At 46.3% G+C, this 13,183-nt stretch overlaps 1 protein-coding gene across 1 annotated transcript; it reads right to left on the bottom strand.

Moving 5' to 3' along the window:
- Positions 1-67: 67 nt before the first annotated feature.
- On the bottom strand, positions 68-12,856 carry slc25a37 (solute carrier family 25 member 37). The gene is made up of 4 exons (XM_030766587.1): positions 12,665-12,856; positions 2,287-2,515; positions 1,045-1,101; positions 68-642 (listed from the first exon to the last, which is right to left on the bottom strand). The coding sequence occupies exons 1-4, from the start codon at positions 12,854-12,856 to the stop codon at positions 68-70; spliced, it is 1,053 nt and encodes a 350-aa protein (XP_030622447.1).
- Between the last annotated feature and the right edge of the window lie 327 nt (positions 12,857-13,183).

Below are 13,183 nucleotides of genomic sequence, written 5' to 3'. Positions count from 1 at the left end.
CCCTCCAAAGCTGAGGGCAGAGAAGCCCCCAGAGCGGTTACTTCCAGTGCCTGGGTTAGAGGCACTCTCATGTGGGCCCAGTCTTGGCCTCTGTCCCCTCGTCCTGGATCACCAGCACCTGCTGGTGCTGATGCTGGAGCTGATGCTGTTTCTGGGTGAGAAAGTACTTGAAAAACTCGTAGACGGACCAGGCGATGGCCGTGGAGGGCATCTGGTAAATGACCCGGGCCCGCACCCCCTTGAAGAAGGCGGGCACGCCGCCGAGCCGGTACACCGTCCTTAACGCGTTGGCCATGCCCGAGAGGTGCCCGCTGACCTGCACGGAGCTGAGCGCCACGTTCTCCTGCGTGTTGAGGAGGGTCTTACAAACGTCCAGCGGCGTGGTGACGGCGGCGGACACGGCGCCCGCCACGGCCCCGGACACGATGTGACTGCCGGGCCAGTACTGCCGCTGCGGGTTCAGCTGCTCCTGCATCAGCTCGTAGGTGATGAAGTGAACGGCCTGGAAGGGGATGTTCATGGTCAGCTGCGTGCTGTAGCTGCGGTAGAACGCGGCCACGCCCTCCGTGCGGGTCACCGTGACGACGCAGTCCCACAGTCCGCGGTACGGAGACTTATACATCTGCATGCGCTGCTTCACCACTGTGGGGAGAAAGAGACAGAGACAGGGGGAGAGAGAGAGAGAAAGACAGAGAGACAAATAGAGACAAATTGAGAGAGAGAGATGGAGAGCCAGAGAGAGACAGACAGAGACGGAGAGAGACAGACAGAGACGGAGAGAGACAGACAGAGACGGAGAGAGACAGAGAGAGATGGAGAGAGACAGACAGAGACGAAGAGAGACAGAGAGAGATGGAGAGACAGAGAGACGGAGAGACCACAAAGAAAAGTTTCATCTAATCCTCCACTAAGCACGATAAGCAAGATGATTTAAAAAAAAGAAAAGTTTTAATCTTTTAAAGCTCCTACTAAACATCTGAGAATCTTTTGAGCTGTGTTGACAGTGTGCTAAGCAGAGCGTTAAGCTGCCTGTGTGTACTGTACCTTCTGCAGGATTCATTACAGCATCGTGAAGCACAGTGGCAACGCTGCCTGCAATTCCTGAGAGAACAAGAGAAATACGGAGTTAGAAAGCTGCCACGGTTTTACAAATGCCCCACGGTTTGCAAACAAACGGGATGCGATTTGTAAACGCCCGACGATTCAGAAACATACACACCGAGCTTTACGAATACAACGCGCCCCTCTCAAACAAAAGGATTCGCCTCGGATTTCTCCAGATCAGTCAGAGCGCATGGACGCGGTGTTTCAACACGTGCACTCAACAGGTGGGTTTACTGTGGGTTTCTGACGAGCTATAAAGAGAAACAATACTTGGCCTTCCAAAGGCTACATGAGCTGAGCTGAAGGTAGATGACCCTCTGGCGCCACCTGCTGTTCTGGTGCTCAGCCCATTCGTGAGAAAATCGGGGCATTCGCATTTGCGACTCGTACAAGCGGAATAACAGCGCCGAGCGTCCCGTAACCTACAAACGACGTGTGATGCGTTTGTGAAACCGATGACACAAAATGTCGCTTATTTGTTTGCATTCTTTCTGCCCTGCATTTGTCTGTAAGTAGCAACTGTGTTTGCAAAAGGCATTGTATTTTTTTGATGGCCGTGTCTGCGTTTGCAAATCACACTGTGTTTGTTTGTGAGGTGTGTGTTGTATTTGTAAAGTATGGTGTGTATATTTGCAAATCACGCTGTGTTTGTTTGGGAGGTGTGTGTTGTATTTGTAAAGTATGGTGTGTATATTTGCAAATCACGCTGTGTTTGTTTGGGAGGTGTGTGTTGTATTTGTAAAGTATGGTGTGTATATTTGCAAATCACGCTGTGTTTGTTTGGGAGGTATGTGTTGTATTTGTAAAGTATGGTGTGTATATTTTTTGAATCGTGGGGCATTTGTAAATCACATTCAGCACGTTTGTGACATTTTGGAAGCTTCCTAACTCCACAGAGAAAGAGCCAGAGATGTTTGCATCATCAGAAATTACATCATCGTTACATCACTGCTCGGAATGCAGAATGGTTCGTCTTGTGACATCACCCAGGTCGTTACAACAGGGCGTGTGACATCACAAAGAGTCTGCTATACACACAAACTACTTTTTATATGGACATTACGAACTTGATGTCGGCGTGATATATTTAATTACTCCACTGGAGAACTTCAGCCGGCGGTTTGAAAAAAAGTAAGCGATTCAGTTTTGTCGCGCTGTTGTCGCCGTGGTAACTGGGCGTACCGTTTGCGATGGTGCTGTTGCCGCCGTTCTGAATGATGTCGCTGAGCGTGCGCTTGAGACGCTCGTAACAGGTGAAGTAAAGCGCGTGGGCGGGCCCCGCGCCCAGCACGGTGATGTTCAGGCCCCTGAGGGGCCGCAGGAGACCCTCGGTCCGGACGATCTTCTTCAGCGCCCCGTACACGCTCCGGTACTGAGCCTTCGGGTCGGGCTGTAGACTCTGCATGCGTGTCTGAGGAAAAACAAAAAACAAAAAACAAAAAAAACCATTCAGAGAGGAGATTCAGGTATTTCAAAAGAGACATTTACCATTTACTTGACAGAGAGAGAGACAGAGAGAGAGAGAGATATTTACCATTTACTCAACAGAGAGAGAGCGAGAGAGCGAGAGAGAGAGAGAGAGAGGGGGAGAGAGAGGGGGAGAGAGAGAGAGAGAGAGAGAAGGATAGACTGAGGAAGCAGAGAGTGTGGAGGAAAGGAAAGGATGAAGCAGTTGTAAATGAAGGATGAACATGAAGAGAGGGGGGAGGAGGGGGGGAGAGACAGGGACATGAAAAGTGGGACAGAGAGAGAGAGAGAGATGGAAGCACTGGGTGGCTGTTGAGCTGGTGAGGTCCAGTCACGCAGGCGACTGGGCAGGACTGGGACAGTGGAGAGCTAAACATTCACAGAGGACAGGAAAATAAAGACCAGCTCAACAATAGGAAAGTGATTTCCCCCAAACCATTCAAATTCCAAAATTTTTATACCGTTTCCTGTGGTGTGAGTTCGTACCAGTAACAACTGGAATTCAGCGAGCACTTCTGTTTGATTTCCGAACATCCGTTAACACTGTGTGTGTGTGTGTGTGTGTGTGTGTGTGTGTGCTGGACAGACAGGAGTACACTGTATGATTAAGAGGCAGACAGAAGACTGCTGAGCCTAGGCTGGAGTAACCCTGTACACCGCTGTTTCCCAACCGTTTTTTCTGGGGACCCACTTTTTAAAAATGGCAAACCGTCGTGACCCAATTCACCTTATCTATAAATGCTGAGAAGAGCGAATTTCAGCACAAATGACCATTTTTCCTGCCGTTTCCACATCACCTTATATCATCCTGAACAGGTAAAACCGGCCGCCTCGAAGAGATATACGTCTGATAAATCACAACTTCGTTTTATGCACGCGTTACTGAAAACGCATACACATGTTAAATACTTTAGAAATGAGTTAACAGGCTACCTCATTGTTTTTATCTCCACTCATCAGTAAAGTTACGACTTTACTCTCCTAATAATAGGACTTTTTCCTCGTAATATTATGACTTTATTCTGGTAATATTACGACCTTATTCTTGAAATCTCAGAATTTTCTTTCCCTCAGTGTGGCCCTCATACTGTGCTGAAATATACACATTTTAAATACTCTATAAAGGAGACACAATAAGTGCATTTGGGCGGAGTTAACAGTCTCATGTTTTCCCCCTCTCAACAGTAAAACAAACAGCACATACGCTATGCTAGCCTCTCATACGTCCATCCTCCCAAAAGGGTCTAACTGTGGCCGCAAAGCACTACACGACACGCCCCCTACACGACACGCCCCCTGCACGACACGCCCACTGCACGACACGCCCACTGCACGACACGCCCACTGCACGGCACACCCACTACACGACACGCCCACTATGGTTATGGTTCACAGGCGGTAGTTTGGCTAAGTCTGATCTTTAGCTAGTTCTTTATCTTTCTTTTTTTTTTTTTTACTAGCCGAGCATGCATTTCTCATAGCTGGCTGCAGAATCTGCTGGAGTGATGGTGGAAACCGTGAGGGTGGAGGAGAAAACCAACCGCCATGTGGCTCAAAGGTGTACTGCAGATATAAATTTTACATAGAAGACTATGGAGGAAATTCTGCTCATTTATTTGGCGACCCAAATAAGAATCCCCTGTGACCCACCTGAGGGTCACGACCCCAGTCTTTGGGAGACACTGCCGTACATCATGTGACATCTGCTTTCTTTCTTTGGTCCAGGGTGAAAACAAAAGCTTTGTATAGTACAGCATGACTAAGACAACGCAAAGGAGAGTTTGAACTGGTCTCTCACACACACACACACTCTCTCACACACACATACACACACACACACACACTTTCACACTCACACACACGCACACACACTCACACACACAGTCACACACAGTCACACGCATGCGCACACACACACATGCACACGGTGGCTGGAAAAAGCCAACCATCAGAAGACAACAGTAACCCTTGAGGAATAACCCCACAGAGAGGTTTGGAACAACCTGTACAAAGGGAGATGTCAGGAACAACCTGTCCTATAGAATTCCTAATGAGCTGCTGCCCCAGCTGTCTGTTTGTTTGTTTATTTTTTGGTTTAAAAAAATATAAAAGTCCATTCTGAGTTATTCCAACAGACACAAGATTTCAAGGTAGATCCCCAATGTTTTTGTGTGTGCGCTTTGCGACACACCTCCAGTGCTAACTGGACACCAGAACAAAAACAAATTAGCTTTAATATCCCTGATCGGCAGACCATTTCAATCAGAACCAGCCCAGTCAGAACGGGCCCAGTCAGAACCGGCCCAGTCAGAACCGGCCCAGTCAGAACCGTGAGGCCGACAGAAACAACTTGCTGCACGTTCCTATCACAAAAACCTCATCACCGTTCAAATCTTTAAGTGGCTTATTTCTGGCTTTCTCCTGGCCTCTGTAATACCGTAAGCCTTTAAACGCTCGCGTGTAGGTGCAGAAACCGCTCCGAGAATCGTGTCCAACCTTTTTTTTTTTTTTTCCCCAGCAGTTCTGCTCCAGATAAATCGCCGAATGAGCGACGGGTTGGTAGCATTAGGCTAAAGCTAATCTGTAAATAACCCTCATGACCTCTGTAATGAGGAGATCTGGGCTCCTGAGAGCGGGAGCTCTGGCTGCAGGGGGAGAGCATCTCCCTTTTATTATCACTCAAGCTTACAGTAAACCCCACAGAAAAACCAGCGGGAGACTCACCAGAACACAGACAGCGAGCGTGGGGAAAAAAGAGAATGGTGCCCAAAGAAAGCATTCCCTCTCTCCGTGTGTGTGTGTCTCTGGGCAGTAGAAAGTGTGTGTGTGTGTGTGTGTGTGTTGATGCTTGTGTGAGTTTGGGTTTGGGCTGCATTTGAGTGTTGAGTGTTTTGTTAGTTCTGTGTGCTTGGTTTGAGTGTATATTTTATAGGGAACGTGTGTGTGGGTGGGGGTGGGGGGGGATTTCATGTGTACATGAGCTATGTCTATATGTGTGTGTGTGTGTGTGTGTCTGTTAAGGGTGTTTGTGTGTGTGTCTGTGAGGGGTGTTTGTGTGTATGTGTGTCTGTCTGTCTGTGAGGTGTGTTTGTGCGTGTGCGTGTGCGTGTGTGTGTGTGTGTGTCTGTGAGGGGTGTTTGTATGAGTTTGTGTGTGTGTGTGTGTGTGTGTGCATAACAGTGCAGTGGGCTGGAGAGTTGCCCAGGTGATCACCCGCAAAGACTACACCCTCTGTTCGACGGTTAGTGAAGGCGTTGTCTCAACTTCACCCATTCTGTCTGTCCCATACACACACACACACACACACACACACACACACACACACACAAGATAAAAGAAAAACAGACGCCAACCTGATCATAACAATGTCCTTATTTTAAAAAGTACTCTCTTACTCTGAGTACTCTAACTTACTTTTTAAAAAGTCACTGTTAGAAGTCTTGGGTTAGGGTTTTTTTTTGGTTGTTTTTTTTACTACCAGAGTGTAAAATGTCTACGAATGTATCTTTGATCCTGCCTGATAAACAACGCGAGATATTTCTGAAACACGCTACCACAAATACTTGGCAGAAATACACAGACTGTCAAATATGTCTTGGTCCCTGCTAATATTTAGTTTGTTCCCGATTGGTTAGGCTTAGAAATACATTTGATTCTGATTGGACAGTCATGCAGCAACCATTAAACCTGACAGGATATATTTACAACCATTTGATACTGATCAGCAGGTTTTGCAATGATCACTAAAACCTAACTGGCTAGATTTAGAAAGAAGCTTGATCCTAACTGGCTAGCCTTTGGTGAGATTAATAATCCCGGTTGGTTGGTCCAGAGAGTCGCATTTTTTAAAGCTTTGTGACAAATCATCCATCAGCAGTATAGCTGCTGACTCAGTCAGCTTAGTCAAACTGAAAACATTATTCTGTAAATGTTAATCTGAAAAAATTATAATCCTACTACTTTTCTTTCTTTTTCTTTTTTTTTTTGGCTTGGATCACTCTAATCACATTACTGCGCAAATTCAAGTTAAACATACGGTATCAACTGAAAGCATGAGCCGTGGAAAAAAAACAAAACAAAAAAAGGTTCCAGGAACTAGAATCGCAGAGAGAGAACAGAATCTGCCACGTCAGGAACAAATACTTGTTTGTTTGGGTTGTTGCGGTGCCACTTTGCCCGGCCCGGCCCAGGGAAGTACATTCCAGCCGTGCTTTAGGACCTGCTCCTGTTGAGGAAACACTGAATTCGCCGAGATTAACACCTGATGGGTTTTTTTTGTTTTGTTTTTTTCGGTGGAGCGAAAAACACAATGGACTGTGAGAAGGTACGGAAACCTATGGCACCGACGAACGAGGCCAAGGTGGTGTGTGCGGCACTCGTACAACAGCCACACACACACACACACACACACACACACACGAGTCACACTCAGCAGTGAGTTGTTTCACCTCAAGCCTCTCATGTAGTTAGAGGAGTTTGACTAATGTGGCAGTCAATACCCCCACACCCCCCATACCGCAGACAAACTGAAAACTGACACACTCAGACAGAAAAGAGAGGGGGCCGGGGGGGGGTGGGGGGGGTGGGGGGGGTTAGACACAGAGAACCTGACACAGAACGATAATGAGAGAGAGAGATAGAAAGATGGACAGAGAGAGAGAAAGACAGAGACAGAGAGAGAAACACAGAGAGAGAGCAAGATGGAAAGAGGGAAAGACAGAGGGAGAGGGGGAGACGGAGAGAGAAACACAGAAAGAGAGAGAGAGGGAAAGAGAGAGAGGAAGAGATGGGTGGACAGAGAGAGGGAAAGAGAGAGAGGAGTGTTGGAGAGCGAGAAGGCTGGCGGTTGCTATCAGAGTTCAGTCTGTATTTGTTTAGACGCTCAAAGACTCTGACAGGCTTTGGGCTGGGCTAGGCTAGGAGCCTCTTTAGCACTGGGGTGGAAAAAATCTGTCCACTCATCCTAAAAGTGCAGGCAGCGCGGAAAAACAGGCTGGAATTCTGGAATGGGAACGGGACCTCTGGACGAGAGGGAGTCACTGGTGAACTTCTCCATGGCAACGCGAGCTTGTGCACCCCAGCCTTAGCATGTGTGTGGTGTGACTCCATTAAAGCAAGTGCCCCTCTGTCCTACATATTCTTCCTTTTTCCTCTGAGATTCCCACCTTGGCAAGCATGACTTTGCAGGTAAGAGCAGGTCAGCATAAAAGGGGTTAAATCTGTCCGTGTCTGACTCCTGTGATCTGTGTCCACAGACCACTATGCATAAAGGAATGAGGAGACCTTGTGTATTTGTGCGTGTGTGTGAGGGTGAGAGAGAGAGAGAGAGAGAGTGAGTGTGTGTGTGTGTGTGTGAATACTGAAAAGAATTACATCTACGCGTTTACAAACACCTCAGTGTCCAGCTTACAGTGAGTATGAAGGTGACCCTGTCCTTCTGTGAGGCACCGGTTCCTCACACACACACACGCACACGCACACGCACACAATCCCCAGCGTCTGGGCCACTCAGATAACACACCCTGTCCCGGCCCTGCAGTATCAGACAGAACAAGACCCCTCCATGCCTCCTCTTTATGAATGAGTCAGCTATATCCTGCTCTCTGAGACAGCCGGCTAAAGGTCACCCAATTCCACACTGTTTTATTACTTGAACACAGCTCCACAGATGGGCCCGCAGTCCATCTCTCCGGCTGCGGTGGCAGACTTACAGAGAGATTCCTACTCTTAGCTCCCCGTCTCCGGAAACACAAGGAGTGCATGACAGCCTGACTGACGTCAAAATCCAAATCAGAATTACTCTGCCCCCAGAATACAACAACGTACAAGAATCTGCCCCAGCGTATATGAAGTTCTCAAACTGACAACGTATCAGATATTAAAAATGTTGGAGTTTGCACATTGCTCACGGCTAATTAAATGGACCACCCTCCTTTTCTTTGACTGTCTCTGTCTCCGCGCCGCACTGCTCTTGCCCAATACCTCTGAACTGTCAACAGCTGCCCTGCAGACTTGTCACCAAAAGACAGCAATGAGGAAATTAGCCATACACGAAAAACCACACACATACGTAGAAACAGACACAAGGAAACGGGGTTTGGAGAATCGGATTTGTTGTTGTGAGTTTAACAAATCCGTAAACGGAAACGGCATGTAAATAAGCCTTCGTGTGAATGGGTGTTTAAAAAAAAGATAATGTTTAGCTTTTGGAAGGGCCTGTTTAGGTTTTGCTGAGCCGAGGAAAGAGATGGCATAGGAAAAATGTCAGGAAACGTTTGAGCCGTTTGAAACGACTCAGCTCTTGGGTTAGTGGCGCTCAAATGCGTGACGTCAGCGTAATTAAAACTGGTTTGTGAGGGAATGCGCGAGACAATGAGCACGCGCGTGTGTGACTACGCTTCCTTTTCACTCCGGCTCTGTGAACAAGGGTTAAAATGTGACGAAACGAGAGGACAGGTAACTAAAGGCAAAGGACTTTGAAAGGATGTGTGTTAAGAGTTCCCAAAACCCTATTTAAACACACGCGCGCGCGCACACTTTCTTGCATGCCACAGTTACCTAATAACTCACGGCTTAAGTTCGTCGTTGCCCAAACAGTGGAAATTCCAGTTTCAAAACTGAGCGTGTTATTACCGTCTAAGGAAGAGCCAATGCTATTGTGTTACTACCACACATTTTTTGGTCAAAGAAGTAAAACACAAGCCATACGCAAACACTACCAACAGCGCGACTAGCCGATGAAAGTGGTTAGGCCTAAATTTAAAAACATTACGACAGTGGTAGTAATAAAAACCAATCCGATATTTCATTGGAGAAAAAGTTTAAATAATTTTCATTTCCCACAAGCGCTCTGATAGACAGCGGAGGGTAGATGCGTAAGCACAATGAAAAACTGCAGGAAGACAAAACAGTTTACAAAACAGATTTATAATTCACATGAACGTGAAAGGGGCGATCAAGTCACTCACTCCATGATCGGTGTAGTCTGTAATATCTACGGAATTAAAAGGTCTTGGGAAACACTCGGGAAGTTGTGAATTTCCAGTGAGTAATGTGAGCGAGTACAACTGCACCGCGTGGACATGCGTCGAGCCTTGATCAAAGCTCAGAACGAGATAGGCTACTTTAATTCGTCACTCGCAAATACAGGCTCGGTCTGTGATTAAATTTTACACGGCCTTAGTTTGTCAGTTCAGTTTGTTTGACTCACTAACACAAATCATCAACTCACGTCGTCAGAATGAATGACCGGTTAATGTTCAGAGAAGCAGTGTTCAGAACAAGAGGCCTGAACACCAGACCGTGTCTACGAATATTGAAATGACAGTCTGCGACCCCTCTTCCAGTGTAAGCACACTGCGTAAATTCATAAACACGTGTCCGTGACAAACGAATTTCCGAGCTTGAAGAAAGGCAAAAGAATCATGGGATACACATTAAACGCCAAAAAAAGCGCATCGAACATGTCGAAAAAGGGAGAGAGGTGAAAGTCGTGAGCGTTCAACGTACGCGCGCACGCACGCACTCACTCTCTTTAGAGAAGCCCCAGAGTTAGAAAACGACAGAAGAAACATTTCAGCAGTAAACACAAACGCACTACTTAAGGTCAAAGAGACAACAGAACCTTTTCCAAGGCTACATTATAGCCCCTCTGAGAAATAGCTGATGACAAAAAAATAAAAATAAAAAAGCCTATTCTCCTTCATAATTTACATCAGAAGATGACGTCTAGGTACTTCATGATTATTTGTAAATGGTGGGAATCTTCCAAGGAAAAAAAAAAAAAGATCTGAATAGTGCATTTAAAGGCCAACGATGAGAGAGGCAAAAAAAAAAAGATTTCCATTAATGAAGTTCTTTGTGATATTGTACCATCATCCCACCACTAAATTTGTGTGTGCGTGCGCGTGTGTGTGTGTGGGGGGGGGGGGGGGGGGGGGGGGCTGTAAATGCTCATTAATTCACCCACACACTCACACACCCACACAGAGAAGAAAAATCACACAAAAGGGGTCCAATTATGTCCCTTTTCCTTCCAGGTGAGGGAAAAGTTTGCGAGGCGGTCCGGTTGGCTAAGCGCTGGATGAGAGAGGGCAGCTATGTGCTCTCCAGACACGTAGTGTCTGACCGTCAGCGGCGGAGCCCGACACTGGGAGGCCTGAACGAGTCCAGTGAGCGAATTCTGGCAGCGAGAGAGGAAACGGCGACAATGGCCTACGCAAGCCCACAGAGCGGAGACAGGGGGGCTAATCTGGCACCGAGTCAGACGGTTTCATTCCAACAGCTTTAAGAGAAAGGTTTGCCAATTTTTCATCTTTTCGCCATTGTGTGTGTGTGTGTGAGTGTGTGTGTTTGAATCTAAAATCAGCTTCCCCAGATTAAGGTTTGAATCATTCCCCTAGTGGTTACGACTGAGCGCTTGGAGTTTCATAATAATTTTTCCGTTTGTCATTCTTAAGCAGAGAAACAACAACAGGAGGAGATGAGATCAAAATCTGGCTTGTTCCACTGTCAGATTCGTGAACCTCTACAGTCACTGCCAGTGAAATTAATCAGAAATACAACAGCTCTGAACACTGTTGTTTTACAGCAAGTATTAGTCAGTAGAAGGATTCAGTGGATGTTTAAATATTACAAGGCAGCAGAAGGATTCAGAAACGTTGAAATATTTCCCACGAGCGAGGAGGAATAGTAGAAGACCTGTCCCCCGAGGTTCAAACTGTCTGTTCACTCATCCTAGTTTCTATAGACAGGGTTTAGAGTACACAGTGTAAAGACTGGCTTCCTACGCATGGCTGTGTGAGTGTAATTGGAGGCTAGCTTGGCTTTTTTTTTTTTGAATGAGCTGTTGTTGTTTTAAGGACAAGGACAGGGGCTGAACAGAAGATTAGCCATAAGCTAACACCCAACCTCCTGCCCTGGCATTTCACTTTCAGCCATGTGATTAAAACTTTCACTTCCAAACAAACAAACAAACAAACAAACAAGCTGAGAGAGTGAGCGAGACCAGTCCAGGTTTATCTGTCACACAGGTAATGTTCTAGTGTGGCAAAAGATTACATTGCATTCAGTATAAATGACATCATCAGCTTAAACGTTCTGTAAAAGTTTGGCCCCACGGAGAGTGAAAAATGCACTTCTCCAACGGGAGTGACAGCATACTACAAATAAAGGAAAACAAGCTTAAATAAAGTTCTCTTCCTCATGAAACCTTGCTTTCTCTCTAACTATCTTCCCAGACGAGGTGTTTACGTCCAGTATGGTTTCTGTTTGGTGTATTCTAAATTTACACCAAGACAGTAAAAAGAGTATTTTTTTTTTTTTATATATTTACAGTTGAGTTGCTTTATATACGGTCAAAACAATACCCCCGTGGGCAGTAGCTTGTCCAGTTAGATGACAGAGGATTTGAAGTGCTCGTTGATATTACCGCTGCGACCATTGCGCTCAAGACCATGACTTGGTATAAACTAATTATTCAAGTAGGTACCACTCAATTTTCACGACTTTATCACGAAGTTACGGTAAATTTGTACTCATAACAGACAGCTGAGTGACCTTCAACTTGTCTTTAAGACGGCCAAAGTTGTAAAGGGTCTTTGAGGGTCACGGTATCCGCCCCGGGGACGGGAATTTCGAGTGTTAGTTAAGTTCACGTGTACTTACTGCTGTGATTAATCCTGATGACTTAAAAAACATTTATGCCAACACATGACGTGGTGCTTACAGTTAAGCGGCTGTTCCTTGCCCATCCGTGTCTAACCATCCACAGAAAAAAAAAGTTTGACGGCTTAACAATTTGACCTGTTGGTACCGATCTGGCGAAAGAGCAGAACTAAGGTGAGGATGTTAATGTTCTATGGTTTCATGTTTTTTCACAATATAAATTCACTGTCAAGATTTACCACTCGTTTCTGAAACGTTGTCCAGCAGGCTAACTGAGCTCAGCTAAGCTATATGGATGGATATCATTAAATCTTTACAGCTTCGGTGTGCCGCAACCTTTTGCAGTCTCCCGAAATGACAGAGGAGACTGTGAGATTGTGATGGCACTGCTGGAGGAGTAAGGCATTCAGTTTCCAAAATTCTTTACCTTGACAGAATCCACGGGATACATAACGGTGTGCTCCAGGATGCCAGCTACGGCTCCGGCTGTCATATGGGTCGTTAGGGAAGCATGGGATGGCAAACTCTCGTAATCTTCGCCCTCTGAAGACCCTCCGTTGCCGCTTTTTAACTCCGACATCTCCAAACTTGCAACAACCGACTTGGTGCTCAACTCCATGCGGGTCAGACAGAGGCGAGAATGAGGGTTTTTGACACTCTTCAGCACTCGCTCTGCCTTGGCAGCGAGGAAAACCACTCCACCATCTCTGCGTTTCTTAGCAAGCAAACCGTCTCCCATGTGACGTTATCTACAACGGACCAATGAATTTTCAAGAAAACATGACTAAGGCGGGACATATTATGAAATGGGCGGGGCTTTGTTGGGCATAAGCCAATCAGAAGTGTTCTGGCGAGGGAGAAACTTTTTTTTCGCAAAGTTTGTACGTTTTTGTAGAGAGAGAGCCATCAACATTCCGAGGGGACTTTTTTTTTTTTACTAACCACG

Source organism: Chanos chanos, chromosome 1 (genome assembly GCF_902362185.1).
Source record: "Chanos chanos chromosome 1, fChaCha1.1, whole genome shotgun sequence".
Classification (NCBI taxonomy): domain Eukaryota; kingdom Metazoa; phylum Chordata; class Actinopteri; order Gonorynchiformes; family Chanidae; genus Chanos; species Chanos chanos.
This window is presented reverse-complemented; position numbering and strand designations above follow the sequence as displayed.